This window comes from Mercenaria mercenaria, chromosome 18 (assembly GCF_021730395.1).
Source record: "Mercenaria mercenaria strain notata chromosome 18, MADL_Memer_1, whole genome shotgun sequence".
Taxonomy (NCBI): domain Eukaryota; kingdom Metazoa; phylum Mollusca; class Bivalvia; order Venerida; family Veneridae; genus Mercenaria; species Mercenaria mercenaria.
In genome coordinates, this window is record NC_069378.1 from 1,523,351 (window position 1) to 1,546,828 (window position 23,478).

The 23,478-nt window shown below is 35.3% G+C and overlaps 1 protein-coding gene across 3 annotated transcripts in view; it reads left to right on the plus strand.

Annotated features, from left to right (window-relative positions):
- LOC123539304 (low-density lipoprotein receptor-related protein 1-like) overlaps positions 1-23,478 on the plus strand; it is a 286,494-nt gene that overhangs the window by 60,164 nt on the left and 202,852 nt on the right. For all 3 annotated transcript variants that reach the window (XM_053530562.1, XM_053530564.1, XM_053530563.1), the window contains exons 2-3: positions 17,431-17,649; positions 22,531-22,656. In XM_053530562.1, the coding sequence (XP_053386537.1) occupies positions 17,431-17,649; positions 22,531-22,656 (345 nt within the window). The remainder of the gene's footprint in view (positions 1-17,430; positions 17,650-22,530; positions 22,657-23,478) is intronic.

The following is a 23,478-nucleotide window of genomic DNA, read 5'->3' on the forward strand; positions in this document are numbered from 1 at the left end:
CAGAATGATCAGACATTTTCTGATGCTTGGGTACATATCGAACGCATACTCCAAGCTTCTCAGTGCATCCTATGTCCACCAAATGCGTCAACAATCACATTCCCTGAGAAAGAGGTTTTCGCTGACATCTACTGGCAGGTTGGCACTGTAAAATTGGAACACTTCTAAAGTCTTTGCATGCATTGTTCCTGTGAAAACGGACGTGACACCTTCAGCTAGGCTAAACGGGTCATTGTCCGCAGGGGGTACTACTTTAAGGTCTCTTAGGGGCTATGAGGATACTCAACCGTAACCCAGTACCCAATGGGGGCATTGTAGTATGCTTAATTGAAAAAATACTAATAGCGCCTGCAGATGCAGTGTACAGATACATCCATGTTGAACAGCTGATTAAGGGCATTAAAATAAATTTAAAATATTTTCGAAATCCATTTTGTAGCGATAAGTTTATCTACCATTTAATTCATATCTGAAAATAAGTCTAATTTTTTTATTATTAGTTTTACCGATATTTTTTAAAAGGCAGGACAGGAGGAGGGGAAAAAAAGAAGTGTCCTGAATTGTAAAGTATTTTTGCAAAATCTCAAACGCAGCCCTATTCAACCTGAACTAAAACTACCAACAAGGCAACACTATCACCAAATGAAATGATGATCATTATTGAACATCTCTGTTCACAAGGCAAACGCTGACAACTAGAAGACAGACAGTAGTTGATCACAAAAACTTACCTGGTGTACCCAGGGCTCAGTTGTTCTCAACATGTTCGAAATATGCATTTTTATTGTTCTTGTATTTTCATCCAAGAAGGCTTGTAATTGTTCAGCAGTTGGTGCCGAGTGGATGCTGGTTCAAATTCGGCTATAGCCCACTACTTTTATATGTTAAGTGATTAAGGTCACTAATTTTATATCCTTACACAATGTCATACCATCAACTGTGGAACAAGGTTTGAATCCCAATGTTCAACGAACCCTATCCGTGGAACAAGTTGGCAGATAAAAGTTAAAGACAGTCGTGATAGTTTTTTTTTTCTAGCATTAAAATATTTTTTTTGACTTTAAATAATAAGATATCAGCAATAAAAAATACACTTATCATATAGTTTACATTTTTGATGATTTAAAGATGATGCATTAACAGTGCACCCCTTATAAATAAAAAAAACTGGAATAAAACCTTTTTGGCAGCAAATATAAAGGAGTCAGGACATATCTTGTTTTATTATATTCCAATACATATTCAAAAACTCATCTTTTTTATTGCATATGATTTGTTCTTAAGCATTAAATATTATTTTCATGTAAAATCAGTATGGAACCTGTTTTCTGATGTTCCTGCCCTTAAACTGTTATTTGATTTTTTTAAAAAAAAAAAAGATACCACTTCACATTTATTAATTTTCCTGAAAAAAAGGTAAAATACCCACTACTAAGAAAATCAACATAAAAAAATAAGTTTACCACCTATGATCACTGTGTGTGCATCATTTTTGGACACTGAGTTTTTTTTTTAAGTCTTACTTTTTTTACTTTCCCAAATGTTAGGACAGGAGGGCTTGTAAAATTAAAGATAGGAAAATACTGGCGTAAAGTGTTTTGGAAGAGATAAATTAAATCAAACTCTTTGGGGAGGTACGAGATAACAGTTCTTAGATAAATTCTGCCGCTGATGCTTTACTTGCTAGTTAGGCCTAAAAATTCTTTGTTTCCGGTAACATGCTTAAAAAATAAGATAGGTAGGTTGGAAATTTTTTTATTAAGTGAGACCTTTCGGAAATTATTTTAATGTCGAATGAGAGGGTTATACTTTAACAGCATCAGCAAGTTGATTTCTAACATCACTGGCCATGTTTAAAGCATAAAAAATGCAGTTTTGTAACCTTTTGTTAAAAAGTTGAAAAAAAAATTCTCTAAGGCATTAGAATCGGGTCAAACATTTACGGTAGGTCGGGATACCGGAAACAAACAATGTTTTACGCCTTAGCAATGAGTTTTTTCCCTGTTTAAAACGTTGGTGTTTAACTCAGGGGATGTTTTCAGTATTCCGGCGGGCCCTTAGTATACTCAAGCAATGTTTTGCTTCCCACACAAAATAATCGTTTGTACAATACAAGTAATTATCTGTCTATTTTCTCAATTACTTCATGACTATGCTTTCTAAAACGTCAGCGCAAGGCCGCGAAATGCCACAGTCAGCCATTTCAAACGTTCACGGTTTGTTTAAACATGTTACATTTGGAAACAACGATAAAGCGATACAATCAAGGGCTATAAACAGTGACACGAAGTAGGTCTGTGGTCGGCTTTTTGTGAGGGACTTTTTCTTTTTGAGATGAAGAACTCAAGAATTCAGCTGTGATCGATAGGAATTTAATGCCTAACCCCCCTTAAGCATCGATTTTTAATGCAGATTTCGCATTTTTAGACTTTTTATTTTTTGAAAATGCGATTTGAAAATGACGCACGTGCGTATTTGCGTATGCCTAGTTACGCGCCTGTTCATAAAACAACTTAATAAGTAATTCTTGTCTTTTATCCTGGATGAAAACATTAAAAAAGACAACAATAATTTCAGACAGATACAACATGCACAATTATGATTAAAATGCTTTTATCTGAAAAACAACACTTTAATCATTATACTCAAGTCATTTCTTATGTATCTTAAGTTTAAGCTGTTTTATGAATAGGACTTAAGTTTTTTACTTAGACTTTAGCTGAAATCACCACAATTTAAGTAAAATCTTCAACTTAAGTCAAAACTTATACTTAAGATGCTTTATGAATACGGCCCCTGGTGTATTAATTCTGGAGTACAAGAAGTTTTGGTTCAGACTGACAGTCTGTGAAATGAGTATGTAAAACAGGAAATTATTACCAGTTGAAAAGAAATACTGATATTGTTTTAGAATACATATTGAAGCAGGGGGGTGGGAATTACAATATATATTAAAAAAATGTTAAGACATTTTAAAACATAAATTTCTAAAAAGGATATATCTCGATCTATATTGAATGGGGACATTTTGGCTCTTAAGTCAATCTCTAAAATATTATTATATTATTATGAAAGTGAAAAATATCATGAAATTTATCAGTGTGGCATGGCTGAGATGTTCAACCGCCATATTATATAAAAGAGCCTTATATGGCGTATTGTGTTGTTTTCATTCCACAAGTAGTGGTGGTCTCTTTAAACGATGTGTTTCTCTCATTTAAAGAGTAGTGAGATGTTTTGGAATTCACTTTTTGTCCTTTTGTAGAGAATCAAGTAAAATTACTCCTGACACACCAGATGAGAGCTTTCTCAAGAGTTGATTAAGAACTATTGATCGTAGTTTTATTAAAGGCACATGCCATATATAGTGTTGTATTAAAGAGGGTACAGCTGCTTGCAGCATTACAAAATTGATTAAAAGAAATTGTTATAATTCCATATTGAAAATTTGCAGTTGTTTGCTATAATACGAGTTCAGTGCCACCTTTTTTTGAAGCATTTTCACTATATCTCTGTTATTTCAGAAGGGATTTGATTCAAACTTAAAGTAATTGTTCATCATCATCACCTACATCATTTGACACAAGGGCCATAACTATGACACCTGTATTTTATGAGTTATTCCCCTTTAAGTTTATAGATTAAGTGCTTAGCTTTTTCACTGTTGAAAGGATAAAGAAGATTTAAGAATGTTGCAATGAGAGAGGCACAGAAATGATACTGAATAATGTAATTAATGTAGGTCATTTATACAGAGTAAAATCTACTACTGTAATATCAAAATTTCATTTTTTCCCCCCAAAAGTGATATTTGTCCTCAGCCTCTCCTCTGTTTACATATAGAACATATTGATTTAATCATTATGTTTAAGCAAAAGTATCATATCAAACAAAGGAATAAAATTAGTACTTTGAGGAATAATTCTGGGCATACTAATTTAAAGCCAAAAAAATTGGGTAAAGATAATTATATTAATGTCGTGTCTCCAGAGAACTGAAATGGAGATTGTCTCTTCACATTATACAATGACCACTGTCTTAATGACATTGCATGAGACATTATTTGCTACATTAGCTCTGGAAATATATTGCTTTAGCATAGAGAATAAATTTAGCAGTCAATCCGCCTTAAAGGCACTGACCTCCAGATGGTACAACAAGAAAAAAAAGGAAACATTTTTTGATATCAGAAAATTATTGCTATATTTCTTAAGATTAGGCTTTGAAACTTAATTATACCCCCACCAAACATGTTTGAGGGGGGTATATAGGAGGCAGTTTTGTCGCGTCCCGTCGCGTCGCGTCCCGTCCTGTCGCGTCCTGAAATCTATTATCTCAGTTATTACCAAATGGATTTGATTCAAACTTAAAATACATGTTCCACCTTATCACCCACATCATGTGACACAAGGTGCATAACTCTTGACACCAAGTTTTCATGAATTATGTCCCCTTTTACTTAGAATTTAAGGTTAATTTTTTGTATTTTCACTATATCTCAGTTATTACTAAATGGATTTGATTCAAACTTAAAATAGATGTTCCACCTCATCACCCACATCATGTGCCCACATCATGTGACACAAGGTGCATAACTCTGACACCAAGTTTTCATGAATTATGTCCCCTTTTACTTAGAATTTAAGGTTAATTTTCTTGTATTTTCACTATATCTCAGTTATTACTAAATGGATTTGATTCAAACTTAAAATAGTTGTTCCACCTCATCACCCAGATGATGTGACATAAGGTGCTTAACTCTGACATAAATTTTTTATGAATTATGTCCCCTTTTACTTCAAATTTAAGGTTGATTTTGATGTATTTTCACTATATCTCAATTATTACAAAATGGATTTGATTCAAACTTAATATAGATGTTCCACCTCATCACCCACATCATGTGACACAAGGTGCATAACTCTGACACCAATTTTTCATGAATTATGCCCCTTTTTACTTAGAATTTAAGGTTAATTTTGATGTATTTTCACTATATCTCAGTTACTACTGAATGGATTTGATCCAGACTTAAAATAGATGTTCCACCTCATCACCCACATCATGTGACACAAGGTGCATAACTCTGACACTAATTTTTCTTCAATTGTGTCCCCTTTTACCTAGAATTTAAGGTTAATTTTTGATGTATTTTCACTATATCTCATTCTGATTGGCTTAGAGCCAAAGGGAAGTAACCTTTTTTAGCCCACCATCATCAGATGGTGGGCTATTCAAATCACTCTGTGTCCGTGGTCCGTCGTCCTTCCGTCCGTCCGTCAGTCCGTCCGTCCTTCCGTCTGTTAACAATTTCTCGTTATTGCATCTCCTCAGAAACTACCTGGGGGATTTTGACCAAACTTTGTCAGAATGATGTATTGGTACCCTAGTTGTGTCCCCCTGAAAATCAGACTGGTTCAACAATTTTTTAGTAAGTTATGGCCCTTTGTTTATTTCTATAATTTACATAGATTTATATAGGGAAAAACTTTGAAAATCTTCTTATCCAAAACCACAGAGCCTAGGGCTTTGATATTTGGTATGAAGCATCATCTAGTGGTCCTCCACCAAGATGATTCAAAATATTTCCTTGGGGTCTAATATGGCCCCGCCCCGGGGGTCACATGGTTTATATAGACTTATATAGGGAAAAACTTTGAAAAACCTCTTGTTCAAAACCACAGGGCCTAGGGCTTTGATATTTTGTATATGACATCATCTAGTGGTCTTCTACTAAGATTGTTCAAATTATCCCCCTAGGGTCAAATATGGCTCCGCCCCGGGGGTCACATGGTTTACATAGACTTACATAGGGAAAAACGTTGAAAATTTTCTTGTCCAAACCACAAAGCCTAGGGCTTTGGCATTTGTAATGTAGCATCATCTAGTGGTTCTCTACCAAGTTTGTTCAAATTATCCCCCTAGAGTCAAATATGGCCCCGCCCTGGAGGGTCACATGGTTCATATAGACTTATATAGGGAAAAGATTTTAAAATCTTCTTGTCAATAACCTACAACATTCAAATTTGGACCACATGTATGGTTTTGAGTGGCAAGATGAACCTTGACATGAGTTGACCTTGATTTTGACCTAGTGACCTACTTTCACATTTCTGTAGCTACAGCCTTCAAATTTGGACCACATGCATAGTTTTGTGTTCCGAATTGGAATTTGACCTTGATTTTGACCTACTGACCTACTTTCACATTTCTCAAGCTACAGCCTTCAAATTTGGACCACATGCATAGTTTTGTGTACCGAAACAAACTTTGACCTTTACATTGACCTAGTGACCTACTTTCACATTTTTGAAGGTACAGGCTTCAAATTTGGAACACATGCATAGTTCTGTGTTCCGAAATAAAATTTGACCTTGATTTTGACCTAGTGACCTACTTTCTCATTTCTCGAGCTACAGCCTTCAAATTTGGACCACATGCATAGTTTTGTGTACCGAAATGAACTTTGACCTTAAGATTGACCTAGTGACCTACTTTCACATTTCTGTAGCTACAGGCTTCAAATTTAGACCACATGCATAGGATTGTGTACCGAAACAAACTTTGACCTTGACATTGACCTAGTGACCTACTTTCACATTTTTGAAGGTACAGGCTTTAAATTTGGACCACATGCATAAATTTGTGTTCTGAAGTGTAATTTGACCTTGATTTTGACCTAGTGACCTACTTTCACATTTCGTCCTTGAAATTGATCTAGTGACCTACTTTCACATTTCTCAAGCTACAGCTTTCGAATTTAGACCACATGCAAAGTGTTGTGTACGGAAATGAAATTTGACCTTGAGCTAGTCAGTAAGTCTTGAAATTTGGAACACTCAAAAATGGCACATTGGTGGGCGCCAAGATCACTCTGTGATCTCTTGTTTAACTTTTGTACTGAGTTTCTTCCCCTTAAATTCCAGGAATTAGTCTATTTTTAGAAATCCTATTTTTAGATTTTCAGTATTTTAGGTATTTTTCTAACTTTTTTATTATAAGTCCTATGTAAAAAGTAAAAACATTTTTCTGTTGTAACATGGGTCGTAAGACCCTTTTTTGTATTCACTTTTAGTGTATCTGTAATATTAGAGATTTAATATATTTACTTGTATTACTATACTAGTATTATACTAGTATTACTTATATGTGGAAGCCCAGGATGAAGTACTCCAGAGTATTTTTAAGATTCCTTATGGTTGCCATTCTTCTGTGACAAGACCGTATGGTGGGGGTATGAGTCACTCCTGTGACAGTTCTAGTTACTGATGTATTAGAGTCTCTCTAGGTAGTGGGAATACTACTGGGATAGCTGAAAAAAACGTAATTGTTGCAACAAGGTTTTTTGCTCTGTAAATGTTGATTTGTTAAGACTGTATTGTCTAATTGGAAAAAAAACCAATGTTTTTTTGTTGGGAGATGTACCGAGATTAGAAGTTTTGTTGCATTTTAGCAGAGGTTTAAGATCAGCTGTCAAATACGTATCAGCTCTTCATCAGTTCATTCATTTGCTCTTTAAAGCCTTATTTTGCAAAGTTTGCATTTTCCAATAAATAATGCACATCTTCACAGAGAAATTGAATATTTTATATCTGACAAGCTGACATGCTGTGATCTGTCATCACCATTGTAATGTGAGAGAAAGCAATGTTGGCCATTGTTCTTTAAATGTTTGGTTCTCCATTAACCCTTACCCTGCTAAATTTTTGTAATGAACTTGTCCATCTTTCAATTTGGACAGTACCATTAAGTGTTAAAAGGGGTGCTTACCAAAAAAAAAAAAATACTGAATGAATGGCGATCAGTGCAGATCTTGATCAGACTACATGGATGTGCAGGCTGATCATGATCTACACTGGTCGCAAAGGCAGAATCAGTGAAAATTGACAGTGTCTCACAGCTCTTGAGCAGTTCTGATCAGATCAGATATGGGCATAATGTTTTGGCCATGTGTGATAAACATCTGGATCGTTCCAGCGGCTCTGGAGTTACGGCCCTTAAAGTACTCTAAATTGTGAAAATTGACAGGGTCCCCTCTCTAACTTGAGCAGTTTGTATCCAGTGTTCACCAAACTTGGTCAGAATGTTAATGGGCTTAATATCTGGGCCATGTGTAGTGACTTAACTAGCCAGCTAGCCCTAGTCAGTTTGCGTACGAAGAAGAAGAAGAAGCCCTAGTCAGTAAAGTTATTGCCCTTGAATAAATTGAAATTGCAAAAATTGACATTGTCCAATTGATAACTTAAGCTGTAAATCTTATCCTTAGAATGTTTATGGGAATAATGTCTTGGCCAAGTTCAATAAAAAGCTGGATAGCAGTTTAGTTGTTCTTGAGTTATTGCCCTTGAATTTACTCAATTAGTAGAGTATTTTTTCTTTGGTTTCAACTGCACTTATTTCCATAAAAGTTTAGGTGAATATCTCAAGGGTTATGGCCCTTGCAGCAGTCAAAATTGAGAAAATTGATAACTTAATGGTCTCAGCCACTTTTTTAGAGTCAACGGAAATTTGCTGTGACATGCATAATATTGTGATACTTTTGCACCCTTATTACTATAGAACTTTATTTAATATGCAAAGTAATTGTAACCTTGTGGGAGTCTTTGCGATTTGCAAATCTGTCTGAGTTATTATTTGGAAGCTCCCAGTCAAAATTGACTGGTAGTTTATGGTCATGGGACGATGGTTTACCATGGTTGACTAAGGCTGTGGTAATTGGCACCACAGTCATAAAACATGGTATCAGACCGTGGTCAAAAACCATGGTTGACAATGGTTGTGGCTGTCAAAAATTGTATAAATATTAATTTGAAAGGGTCATGAAAATACATGACATTTAATTGCAGTCTATATCTATTTTTGCAAGTCAGTCATTACCCCTGTGAAAAAGGTTCATGAACTTCATGAATTTATTCATGAACAAATTCATGAAATAGTTCATGAATAAATATTCATGAGAGTCAAAATTTATGTTGCATGAATTTTGATATTCATGAACTTGTTCATGAATTAAAAATAATACATGAACAAGTTCATGAATATTGAAATTCATGAAACATAAATTTTGATTCTCATGAATATTTATGTCTCCCACCACACAGTGGTGTGGGAGACATATTGATTTACTCCAGTCTGTGTGTGTGTGTGTCTGTGTGTGTGTCTGTCACAAAGCTTGTCCGCACTCTAAGTCGAACATTTCTCATCCAATTTTCACCAAACTTGAACAAAATGTGTTTGACCATAAGAGCTCGGCCAAGTTTGATAACTAGCCAAATCGGTCCAGGCGTCTTGGAGTTATGGCCCTTGAATTACCAAAAATCGGCCTTTTTTTAGTCTTGTCCGCACTCTAATTCAAACATTTCTCATCTGATCTTCACCAAACTTGAACAAAATGTGTTTGACCATGAGACCTCGGCCAAGTTCGATAACTAGCCAAATCGGTCCAGGCATTTTGGAGTTACGGCCCTTGAATTATCGAAAAATTGGCAGTTTTACTCTTGTCTGCACTCTAAGTCGAACATTTCTCATCCGATCTTCACCAAACTTGAACAAAATGTGTTTGACCATGAGACCTCGGCCAAGTTCGATAACTAGCCAAATCGGTCCAGGCATTTTGGAGTTATGGTCCTTGAATTATCGCAAAATTGGCAGTTTTACTCTTGTCCGCACTCTAAGTCGAACATTTCTCATCCGATCTTCACCACACTTGAACAAAATGTGTTTGACCATGAGACCTCGGCCAGGTTTGATAACTAGCCAAATCGGTTTAGGCATTTTGGAGTTACGGCCCTTGAATTACCAAAAAATCCGCCTTTTTACTCTTGTCCGCTCTCTAAATCCAACATTTCTCATCCGATCTTCACTAAACTTGAACAAAATGCGTTTGGCCATAAGACCTTAGCCAAGTTCGATAACTAGCCAAATCCACCCAAGCACTTTTGATTTATGGCCCGTGAATTACTGATTGGATCCACTCATCCAGACCATATAATTGGATCCACTCGTCTAAACCATCTAAAGAAACTAGACATTTTACATAGGGGCAGTTGTGGGAGACATGCGCTTTTCTCAAAAGCATCTCTAGTTATTCATGAATTTTAATTCATGAAGAAGTTCATGAATATCAAAATTCATGAAACATAAATTTTGATTTTCATAAATTTTTATTCATGAACTATTTCAGGGTCGTGAAAACTTGTGACATTTTAACCCTTTCCCACACCGAAACGTTTATCACCGTATCTATCGATTACCAAACAGAAACGTATTGACCCGTGTCTATCGGTTCCCCGATAGAAACGTATTATACCGATTAACGGCCATTTGAACAGAATCGTTTTATCCCGTGTCTCATAATCAATCGCTTTATTTTCGTTCTTTTCCTAAAGAAACAAATTCCGGATGTTTACTAACTCTAAATATGGGATTTCGTCATCATTATTTACGTACAAGATCATGTGGTTACTATTTAAATTTATCGAGTACTTTGCAAGGAAATTTCCTACATGTGCACAACGCTACGTCATGGAAAATTACTGAGAAAACTGCTTGCAACTGGCCGGTTCGCGGGCTTTCCTCGTTCTAAAAATAACAACCATTTAACATCAAAGTATTTTTAAATGTGTTAGGTCATGAAGGTCACGCGTGATACATGCAGATTTCCCCTAAACAACAATTTGTGTATACGATGGCTTGGAATTTATGGCCTTACATAACGGGAAGGACCGCGGCTTTCAAATATTTTATGACACCCTAAGAGTTAATTGCAGCGGAAGTCACCCGTGATGCACCGACGTTTGATCATCAAAATATTACGTAATATTATCCTAAAAATATATTAATTTTTAGCACAAGAATACTGTAGTCGGTTACGAGTCTCGATCTCAGCGATCTTTTTGCACTTTCAGAAATTTTACGATCCGTTATTTTTGTAGTGTTATTCAGTTTGATGGTTGTTGTTTTATATAAATACTTACTGATTCCGATTCGGAAGATAAGTCTATTAACTATAAATCAAACTTTCAAACATCATTTTGAAATGAAATTGTATATGAATTTCAATGTGAAAGTAATCCAAAACAGAATTTTATGCCTAAAAATATATATTCCTGTACTTTAACACTTTATATCTTCGAAACTCAAAGAGAAACTACAATAAATTTTGTATCATCGGAAAGAGAATTTAAATTGCTATAAACTTTATATTGACAAAAATAATGTCAAACTTACAGAAAATATTAAAATAATGACATTTTTAACATAAGTGTGTGTAATCACAGAATAATGCCAACACCTCTGTTCAGATAAGACAGTCATCTTTATCAGCCATATACCAATTATAGATTATTGATTATCACTTATCAGTGTTGTGTAAAAGAGGTTACTTTGGCTTCTGTTCTGTGTGGTAAAGGGTTAAAAGGATTTTATAGTTTTTAAAATGAATGATTTATGACAACACCATAATTACTTACTTGATATTCAGTATACTCATATATATTGCTTCTTTTAAACCATTCCTTACTGTAGTATGATAAATATTTCAACTTCAAGACGAGGTTTTGATAATCTTCATCGCAAGCTTGTAGGAGCCTTACCATTTCGTTTCGGGTTAAGGTTGCTGTACACAAGCTTATGCTACTTTGGGTTGTATGGTTTTTTTGTTATATTTTTTTTTTCTCAATAATTCTAAGGGACTCAAATCGATCAGTTTCCCTTGGTTAAGAACTACTGTCGATCACTTTCGAAATTTCGAGTATCGTTCGGTAATTTAACAACGTTTTACTAAACCTTAAACCTCGTGAAATGATTGATCAGCAACCAGATTATAGATACAGTCTCACATATCTGTCATTATCATTACAGATGTAGGAATAATTGAAGCAATATTATATAAATATATGAAATAGTTGCTTTCACTGGGGATGGGTACTTCTTTGTATATAGTATTTTAGTATCCATGTATTGTATTGTGAATTTAATGTTTAATTCATTTGTTTGCCTGTGTATAATATGTAATGTATGTTGTGCTCTTCATATTATGGAGGAAATAAAAGTATCTATCTATCTATCTATCTTATCTGCTGCACAAACTTCTCAAAAATTACTGAATCACATGTGCAAAAAATTTCCCAGCATGCAACAAAATAATGGAAACTGATCATGTGACATTATGAATTTAATGTTCATGAACATTCACGAACAGTTCATGAACTTATTTATTATTGTAAAAGGTAATAAACCTAAGTTTTATGTTTAATGAATGAACAGTTCAGAAACTCACAATTGGGTTCAAGATCTGGTACTGAACTAGAAAAAGGTTTTGAATTTTAGTACTTTTAATGAACCTGTGTTCATGAACAATTTTGCTTCTTAGTCTAATACCAACAGTAACTGTTCAGGAACTGGTAAAGTTCTGTAAGTTATTGAACGTTTGCTGTTTTTGAACCAATGCTCAAGAACCATCATTGTTCTAGAACCACAGTCTAAGAACTGTTATGCTGGTTCAGGAACAGTTCTTTAAGTTCTTCAGTTCTTGAATGTTCAAGAACTTAATACTAGTATTAGAAAATATTTTACAGGGGAAACCCTGTAGTTCCTGAATCGCAATTTCAATCATTATCTGAATTTCATTTTCAAGTTCATGAATTTCTTAAATGATTTAATGGATTTTCTGAAATGTTCATGAACTACATTTACAAGTTCATGAAATGAAAGTAATATTCTTGAACTTGAGAGTTCATGAATTTAAGTAAGTGAACTTTTCCTTGTAGTTCATGAACTTTTTTGATAATTCATGAAATAATTCATGAATTCTTACAAATTCATTAATAAATTCATGAAGTTCATGAACCTATTTCACAGGGGTTATTTGTCATGAAGTTGCTAAGATGACAACAAATTATAGTCAGACTATGAAAGTTTACCTTTGAACTTGTCCATAAATGCAGGAAAACTATTCTATAACTAGGAAAACTTTTGGAGCCAAAATGCAGTCAGGCATCTTTGGTGCATTGTAAAACTTCATAAGTGTGAAATTACTAACATGACCATGGTAGTCCATGGGTAACCGTGGTTGAAAAAAGTTGACCATTGTCAAACTGTTGATCGTCTTTTCTGTCCATGACCAGTCTTATCTCACCATGGTCGACCATGGTATTTGATGGTTGACCACGTTAAAACACGGTGCCAACAAAAACGTTATCATTTCGCCTGGGTAGTGCAGAAATAAACAAATGCATGCTGCCTTAGCCTTATTTTAATAACTGACTGACAAATAAAGTAAATTGTTCTATATTTTAAGAGAATAACTCAGAATTCTATCTGGAAATTACTGCAGTAATCCTATTAGCTGTGTTTGCCGTTCCTTTTTATTGTCAGTTTAAGTCGCTTTAATATGGTTTATCATGGCACTCCATTTTTAAGAAGGTTTATAGTTATTAATCTTCAGTTTGTTGAATTATGTGCAAATACCCATAGAATATTAAAGACCTGCTCCAGTCCTACATTTTAACCTTAAATTGTCACTGAAAAAGCATGCAATTCCTGACTATGAACAGTGACACCTGTCAAAATAGTCTATTTTATATAAAATTCTATATAAAATAACTGTGTTTTTTCGTGCTAAAGTGTGGCACGTGGCCGTTAACTGTTACCTATTGTAATCATGGGTTGCATACACACAATAGAATTTGAATAGCCGCGGAGCAGGGCTTTAAGTATTGCAGAACAGGGCTTGATACTACTTTTTAACTCATCTGATTTTTGAAAAAAATCTACGAGGAATGGTTCTCACTTGTATGTCGGCGTTGGCATTGGTTAAAATTTTTATTTAGGTCCGCCTTTTCTCAAAAACTGTAGAAGCTACATCTTGGCAACTTAAATTTGCACACTTCTTTCTGAACTGTAACTTATTTCTTACATACTGTCCAGCACTTGCAGATGTGCGGTGGCACCCGTAGGCAGTGCTCTTATTGTATCTAAGAAATAAGTTACAGTTCAGAAAGAAGTGTGCAAATTTAAGTTGCCAAAAGCAGAATAACTTGCCGCCAGCAGGCTAAAGGTTAAATAAATTGTATACATTTAATAATGATACATAATTCCATACTTTCATTTTTCTCCAAATTTCAGAAACTTTATTTCCATACTAGACTTGATTGATACTTGCTTATATTGATTTCCCTGTATATTTTACTGTTTTATGATGGAATAGCTCCCTGTTATATTAGTGTAAATTGGGTTTTATGAACATAGAATAAATTGATGTAGAACAATTCTTCCACCCTGGTATACAATTGAAATGGATTTCTCTTGCTGGAAACTTTTGTCAGAAAATAAAAGAGTCTTCATTAATTTTTATTATTAGACTGCATATCCAGCGGTTGTTTAGATTTGGTTCTACAGTAACCAGAGGTTGTCACTTTCAGTCAAGGATACCCAGAGGTTGTCAGTTTTAGTTCCAGGATATAGCCAGACATTGTCAGTTTTGATTCAAGGATATAGCCAGAGGTTGTCAGTCCTAGTACCAGGTTATCCAGAAGTTGTCAGTCCTAGTTCCAGGTTATCCTGAGGTTGTCAGTCCTGGTTTCAGGTTATCCAGAAGTGTCAGTCCTAGTTCCAGGTTATCCAGATGTTGTCAGTCCTAGTTTTAGGTTATCCAGAGGCTGCCAGTCCTAGTTCCAGGTTATCCAGAGGTTGTCAGTCCTAGTTCCAGGTTTTCCAGAAGTTGTCAGTCCTGGTTCCAGGTTATCCTGAGGTTGTCAGTTTTGGTTCCAGGTTATCCAGAGGTTTTCAGGTTATCCAGAGGTTTTCAGTCCTAGTTCCAGGTTATCCAGAAGTTGTCATTCCCAGTTCCAGGTTAGCTAGAGGTTGTCTGTCCTAGTTCCAGGTTATCCAGAGGTTGAGGTTGTCAGTTTTGGTTCCTTGTTATCCAGAGGTTTTCAGTCCTAGTTCCAGGTTGTCCAGAAGTTGTCAGTCCTGGTTCCAGGTTATCCTTAGGTTGTCAGGTCTTGTTCCAGGTTATCCAGAGGTTGTCAGTCCTAGTTCCAGGTTATCCAGAAATTGTCAGTCCTGGTTCCAGGTTATCCTGAGGGTGTCAGTTCTTGTTCCAGGTTATCGAGAGGCTGTCAGTTTTGGTTCCAGGATATAGCCAGAGGTTTTCAGTCTTGGTTCCAGGTTATCCTGAAGTTGTCAGTCCTTGTTCCAGGTTAGCAAGAGGTTGTCAGTCCTGGTTCCAGGTTATCCAGAGGTTGTCAGTCCTAGTTCCAGGTTATCCAGATGTTGTCAGTCCTAGTTCCAGGTTAGCAAGAGCCTGAGGTTGTCAGTTCTGGTTCCGGGATAGCCACAGGTTGCCAGTTTTGGTTCCAGGTTAGCAAAAGATTGTAAATTCTGCTTTTCAGGTTCCAGGTTAACCAGTATCAAATCCACAATGTTAAATATTTGAGATAGGTGAAGTCTTATTTTCTAAAATTCCTTCCTCCACCTTATTATTCCAAAAAAAGTTATCCACCTTATTATGCCAAAAGAAGTTATCCACACTGTTAAAATGTTATTCTTTCAGTGCTCAAACCAGAATTTTTTCTGTATGACAATTGTGACCCTCTCTCAGACTTTTTAATTGACACTTATAATCACATATATTTAGCTTTCAATGTAAGAAAAAAATTTCTTATCAAACATTGCATTTTCATTTTGTAGGGAAAGAAGGTGTTCAGCAGCTAATTATTTTGGACCAATTACAGTTTAAGGACATATTTAATAGTAAATTGCAGATTCCCTACTATACACATAAGTGCCTGGTCTACAGTTTCAGTAATTGGTACAAGTCTCTATCCAGCATGGGCAAACAACCAGTCTCCTGTTATTCAAGTATCCAGTATGGTGTGAATTCTAGACAATTGTTGGGGTGGGGGGGGAGAATATTCCAACCTACAAATGTATTGCCTTTTGAGTTTGTTAAGAAACCATTATATAAACAACAGCATTATTAATTTACACTCTGTTAAGTGATCAGCATACTGATAGGAACTGGTGCTATTCTATACCTTTGGGCGTCTAGTGCCTAATGTGGTGTACTGCCCTCAACCATAGCTGTTATCTACACTAAAAGCTTTGTCACAACACTTTGTCTTCAAAATTGCAGAAAATTTATGCTAAATTACCCACTGTTTGTTGTGAATTGAGCGAAATGTTAGTTGTAATGCTGTGAAATGTCATTGGGTTTTGTTGGTTTGTCTGTAACATTAGCTGCAGAAGTTGCTAAGCCGTTAAAGCTAATTGACTTAGCTAATAAAATGAAGAATTATTAAGGCTAATGTTTGAATCACTGTCTATAGTCCTCTTCAGGGGAAAAGCCGGTATTGGTTTTATGTAAGAAGGTAAGCAGCTGCTGTGGACAAAGTAGGTTTCAAACTCACAGCCTTTCTGCTGTTGGCCAAGTGCACTTTAATCATCAGACAGCCCCTCGGCTGCAAATGATTAATTATGCCTCCACTTTGAAGAAGAGATCTGTTGTCAGTAAACACTTTGGTTTATCATAATAAACTGGAGAATTCTTTGGCCTAAAGTAAGATAGTTACAGTGGTCAGTACTAAGATGGGGATATGTGAGTCAAAGAACTAGCTCACAGTGACCTTGAGACTGAAAATAGTTTCTGATCTCTAGGCTGGTACTTGCCAAAGGCCTGGGCCCTGGGGCTATACTGACATACTCTTCACTTTTTGAACTGTTCCTGTTCGAAAGAACACTGAGCAGGTCACACATGAATTCAAATGGGTGTTATAATTCAGATATGCGAAAAAATATTGAAATCATCTTTACTTCATCATTTTTCAGCTATATCACAAATAAAAAAATGTACTAAATACTGCTTGTAACTGATCCACATTTTGATAGTGTTAGAATCTCTGATATTCAATCGGCAGGTTTTTAATTTTATAGTCTCTTTAACAGATTCATGATAGCTTTGATATTGTCTTGAAAAAGAAAGTTTTATTATTTAGATTACCTTGACAATTACTTGAGTGTTGCACACACCTTCATTCACAAAAGCAGTAAATGAAGAAACACCTGTTGAGAAACTTGTGAAAAAAATAGAAAGAATTCAGTGAAAGCAACTTGGCAGCTTCTTATTTATAGATCTGATTGATACTGTGATACTGTGCACTGCAGAAAGTGCAATTCTTTTGTAAGAGTTCTTTCCCTTGTTTCGGAAACACAATTTAAGGTTTGAAGAGTTACCCTTCTTACTCAAAATAACAAACCAGCTGCTTTTGTGTGACTTTATATATTACTTTATGTTTTCAGACATATTAGATATAGAATTTTATACCCGAGTATATAAATTTCTATTACACAGATGTTCTAGACAAAGAAGAAATCTTGCATATTTGTTCTGATACTAATATTAATGTATTACCAATTTCTATTTCACAGATGTTGTAGAAATAGACCCAGGCACCAGTTACGTGCAGCCGGAGAATATGTATAAGTGTCCAATTGGTTCTGATTTTACATATGCATGTCCAAGTACCAAACAGCCTGGGCGTGGACTAGTGTGTATACACGAATCATGGTTGTGTGATCAGGACCCTGACTGTCCCGAAGGCGAGGATGAGGGGACGGGGGAGGGTATGCCATGCCATAACAGACATAGTGAGTACAATTTTAATTGAAGTCATTTCTTTAACATTTCCATCACTGAATTGTATTATTATGTCTCCTCCCCACTTGGGGAGACATATTGTTTTTGCCCTGTCCGTCCATCCTTCCATCCGTCACACTTCATTTCCGATCAATAACTGGAGAATCATTTGACCTAGAACCTTCAAACTTAGGATGGCAAGGCTTATGGAGAAGATGACCCCTATTGTTTTTGGGGTCACTCCATCAAAGGTCAAGGTCACAGGTGCCTGAACATGGAAAACCATTTCCAATCAATAACTTGAGAATCACTTGACCCAGACTGTCGAAACTTCATAGGAGGATTGGACATGCAGAGTAGATGACCCCTATTGATTTTGGGGTCACTCTGTTGAAGGTCAAGGTCACAGGGGCCTGAACATGTAAAAACATTTCCGGTCAGTAACTTGAGAAACCTTTGACCCTGAATGTTGAAACTTCAAAGGATGATTTGGCTTGCAGAGTAGATGACCCCTATTGATTTTGGGGCCACTCTATTAAAGGTTAAAATATAGCCAAGAGGTGCACAGACTTTTCACAATAAAAAGCTGTAAAGTTGCAGTGTGATCTTGTGTCTGTGATAGTAATGAAATAAACTTGAATTGTACAGGGTTTGCGCTCTGGTAATAGCAATGGGTCCCTTTAAAATAAGGCAACCTTAGTGGTAATTAGTATTTGAGTGGTATACATAGTGCACCCAAGGTTATTGGCATAGAGTCAGCAGTACCTTTGAGAGTTAATTAATGCATTTTTTGCGGTATTGTATAAGCTATTCCCTTCTGTGGTATAACGTACCACTGAGAGTTAATTAATGCATTTTTTGCGGTATTGTATAAGCTATTCCCTTCTGTGGTATAACGTACCACTGAGAGTTAATTAATGCATTTTTTGCGGTATTGTATAAGCTATTCCCTTCTGTGGTATAACGTACCACTGAGAGTTAATGATGCATTTTTTTGTGGTAATGCATCAATGTTTACAGGTACTGCGCCTTAGCACTGTTGAGTGATAAATATGTTATTTTATGATAGATGCACCACTGAGTTTTAATGTACTCCTTTTGTAGAAATGCAGTGCTTTATATGGTAATGAAACTTGTGTTGCATTAAAGGGCCATAGTGCCTTTGATTAAAATGTGGCTGCCACATTTTTTGTTATTTTTGGTTTGAAATAAAACATATTATTTTCTTGTTATTAAAATCCAACATTTGATAATTGTTTTCTCATGTATTTGCCTATATGGTTAACATAATAGAAACTACTAAAAAATGCGCTGTTTTGATTTTCTCCCTTTATGACCCTGACTTTATTATTTCATGTGTAATATTGAAAGTAGCATTTTTGGCTCATCTGATTTTTTGAAAAAAAAAAAAGATGAGTTATTGTCATCATTTGATGGGCGTCGGCATTGCCTGGTCAAGTTTATTGTTTAGGTCAGCTTTTTTCCTAAACTATCAAAGCTATTGCTTTAAAACTTGCAACACTTGTTCACCAGCGATAGCTGACTCTGTACAGCAAGAAACATAACTCCATCCTGCTTTTTGCAAGAATTATGGCCCCTTTTAGACTTAGAAAATATCAGATTTCTTGGTTAAGATTTGTATAGTGGACGCAACTTGACCCCGATGGTTGACCTTTGCATTATAATACACAATGAGGCACAACCTATTATTGAAAAGGAGTGTACGTAAAACACGAGCTGCACGAGAAAAAGGAAATATAAATTTTTGTTAATATAAATTAGTGTATTGGAAAATTTTAACAGATCAAATGTAAGTGTATATACTTTGATACTGCACTGTATACAAACTAATTCCATACAATTATACACAGCTACCCTAAGCACCCTTGATTTCTATAATGAAATAATCGATATGAATAATCAGCCTAAGGTCAGCCATCGCGGTCAAGTTGCAACTGCTATAGTGTACTGTCACATCGAACAGTGTACTTGATTTGTAGTGTACCATCACATGTAAATGTGTACTTGATTTATAGTGTACTGTCACATGGAAATGTATACTTGATATGTAGTCTTCTGTCACATGGAAATGTGTACTTGATATGTAGTCTTCTGTCACATGGAAATGTGTACTTGATATGTAGTCTTCTGTCACATGGAAATGTGTACTTGATTTATAGTGTACTGTCACATGGAAATGTATACTTGATATGTAGTCTTCTGTCACATGGAAATGTGTACTTGATATTTAGTCTTCTGTCACATGGAAATGTGTACTTGATATGTAGTCTTCTGTCACATGTAAATGTGTACTTGATTTATAGTGTACTGTCACATGGAAATGTGTACTTGATATGTAGTCTTCTGTCACATGGAAATGTGTACTTGATATGTAGTCTTCTGTCATTTGGAAATATGTACTTGATTTGTAGTGTACTGTCCGATGGAAATATGTACTTGATTTGTAGTGTACTGTCCCATGGAAATATCTGCTTGATTTGTAGTGTACTGTCCGATGGAAATATGTACTTGATTTGTAGTGTTCTGTCCCATGGAAATATCTGCTTGATTTGTACTGTACTGTCACATGGAACTGTGTACTTTGATTTGTAGTGTACTGTCACATAGAACTGTGTACTTGATATGTAGTGTACTGTCACATGGAAATGTGTACTTTGATTTGTAGTGTACTGTCACATGGAAATGTGTACTTGATTTATAGTGTACTGTCACATGGAAATGTGTACTTGATATGTAGTGTACTGTCACATGGAAAGGTGTACTTGATTTATAGTGTACTGTCACATGGAAATGTGTACTTGATTTATAGTGTACTGTCACATGGAAATGTGTACTTGATATGTAGTGTACTGTCACATGGAAATGTATACTTGACTTATAGTGTACTGTCACATGGAAATGTGTACTTGATTTATAGTGTACTGTCACATGGAAATGTGTACTTGATTTAAAGTGTACTGTCACATGGAACTGTCTACTTTGATTTGTAGTGCACTCTCACATGGAAATATGTACTTGATTTGTACTGTACTGTCACATGGAAATGTGTACTTGATTTGTACTGTACTGTCACATGGGACTGTGTACTTTGATTTGTACTGTACTGTCACATGGAACTGTGTACTTTGATTTGTAATGTGGAAATGTATACTTGTTTGTAGTGTACTGTCACATTAAAATGTGTACTTTGTATGTAGTGTACTGTCACATGAAAAATGTGTACTTGATTTGTAGTGTACTGTCACATGGAAATGTTTACTTGATTTGTAGTGTACTGTCACATGGAAATATGTACTTGGTATGTAGTGTACTGTCACATGAAAATGTGTACTTGATTTGTGGTGTACTATCACAAGGAAATGTGTACTTGAATTGTAGTGTACTGTCACATGGAAATGTTTACTTGATTTGTGGTGTACTTTCACATGGAAATGTTTACTTGATTTGTGGCGTACTTTCACATGGAAATGTGTACTTTGACTTGTAGTGTACTGTTACATGGAACTGTGTATGTGATTTGTAGTGTACTGTCACATGGAATGTGTAATTTGATTTGTATGGAGTCACGCATGATGGTGTGGTAATTTAATGACATGTCTATTTTAAATGTGAAATTGTGTGGTAATGTACAGTCCAATGGAAAAATGCTGTGGTGTGGTAATACACAGTCAGATATAGATGTGCAATGGTGTGGTAATACACAGTCATGTATAGATGTGCAATGGTGTGGTAATACACAGACAGATATAGATGTGCAATGGTGTGGTAATACACAGTCAGATATAGATGTGCAGTGGTGTGGTAATACACAATCAGATATAGATGTGCAGTGGTGTGGTAATACACAGTCAGATATAGATGTGCAATGGTGTGGTAATACATGTAATACATAGTCAAATGGAAATATTAACATGTGCGAGATTATGCGCAGTGAAATGGAAATTTGGACTTCTGTGGTAATGTAAATTGCCACATATATTTGTGTTTCTGTATTTAAGAAAGGTAACACCCAGTCAGGCTCTCCTGCTTTTAGATATGACTGAATATAGGTAACAGAAATTTGAGAGAAAGTTGATGATGATTTATTTTTTTCCTTATTCATATAATAGCTTTTGTTATTTGCCAGTTTTTAGGTCCTGTCAAGTAAAAAGCTCTTCATTAGGTCATTTAACTGCACCCATTTCTTCACATAATTTGGAAACTACTCGCACAGTCTTTCTCTCTCTGCTTGTAAAAAGAACATGTATTTAACAAACAAGAAAAACTAGTTTGTACTTAACAAACAAGAATTTGTAGTCCTAAGAAAAAACTAGTTTGTAAGATACAGTTATGATTAATGATTTATAATTATAACAAACAAGATTTGCATCTGATAGCTTTATTAATCATCAGTAAATAAAATATCAAACCATTTTTACAGACTGCACAAGACTTTGGTTGTATTAAAATACCTTTAACCTTCAGCCTGCTGGATTTGATTCTGCTTTTGCGATCAGTGCATGTCCGTGCAGGCTGATCATGGTCTGCAGTGTTTGCTATTCAGTCAGTAAATTTTCAGTGAACACCCCTTTGATAAGCAATTGGTACTGCCCAAACTGAAAGATGGACCAGTCCATTTTAGAAAATTAGCAGGGTAAAGGTTAAGAAAATAAACATTTTCCAGAATTTACTGTATCAGTTTGTTTTTACTTTTGATCTACTTAACAAGCAGAAGAAAATATGTTCTCAGTTTCTGAAAAAAATGTGCTATCAACGAGTATAAGTTGGGTAGAGTGAGGTGACTCATAATTTTTATGACTCAATGATTTTTGTCAAGTAGACCACTAATAGACTCTCAGGATGATAATTAAAAGTTGTTTTTATCATTTCAGCTGATATGTGCACAAAAGACGAACAATTCCAGTGTTCGGATAATCCAACTCTTTGCATTCCAATAAACTGGATGTGTGATGGCGACCTGGATTGTGATGATGGGTCTGATGAAGCCAAGCCTAACTGTAAGCTGCCAGTATATTTTCTAATGCGGTCCGGGTGTTAAAGTATGGGGCGAAGAAGAATTTATGTATAAATTATATGGTCCAGTAATTAATGACTCTTTCAAGTGAACAATTTTCTCTTCTTAATTTTAAATTTGCTATGACAGTTATTTGTTACTGCTGAAAAAACCAAAAGGTGTAAGGTTTTTGTGGCAAAGGTTAAACATGAAGACATTTTTTGAAACTGTTGGCATAATATATGCATATTAAAAAGGTTGAGCTGAGACAAACTTAACTATGTTTGTGACAGACCAGGGCTTTTACTGTCATCTTTGTATACTACAATTTTTGAAAATGTTTTTTTACGATATTAATCAAACTTTTGTTTAAATCTAAGTTTTGAATTGGACTAGATTTTCTAGGAAGTCCTGTTCCAAACAAGCTGATAAGCAGTACACTTGCTGCAGTTTCTTGTTTGAGATTTGGGGCAAAAAATTTCCAATAATACAATGTTTTTCAAACTTGTATATGAACACAGTTTCATAAATGCAAAAACAATCAAAGGCCACCGTGCTTGTTTAGGAGTTACCTGCCCTTTTTCTTCAGCTTTGCATATTGAAGTGCAGATAACTCCTGAACAAACCACTGTCATGGTGACCTTCGATTTTTTTTCATATTTCTGTTTCTAACATGACACTGTTTGAACAAAGTTTGAACTAATTCTATTTTGGGGAAATTTTTTACCCAAAACTGCCACAAATGTGCAATATCTGTTAGCAATATTTGCTAATAATATCTAGTGATAATGTTGTATTACTAGCAAAGACAGTACTTACGAAAAAA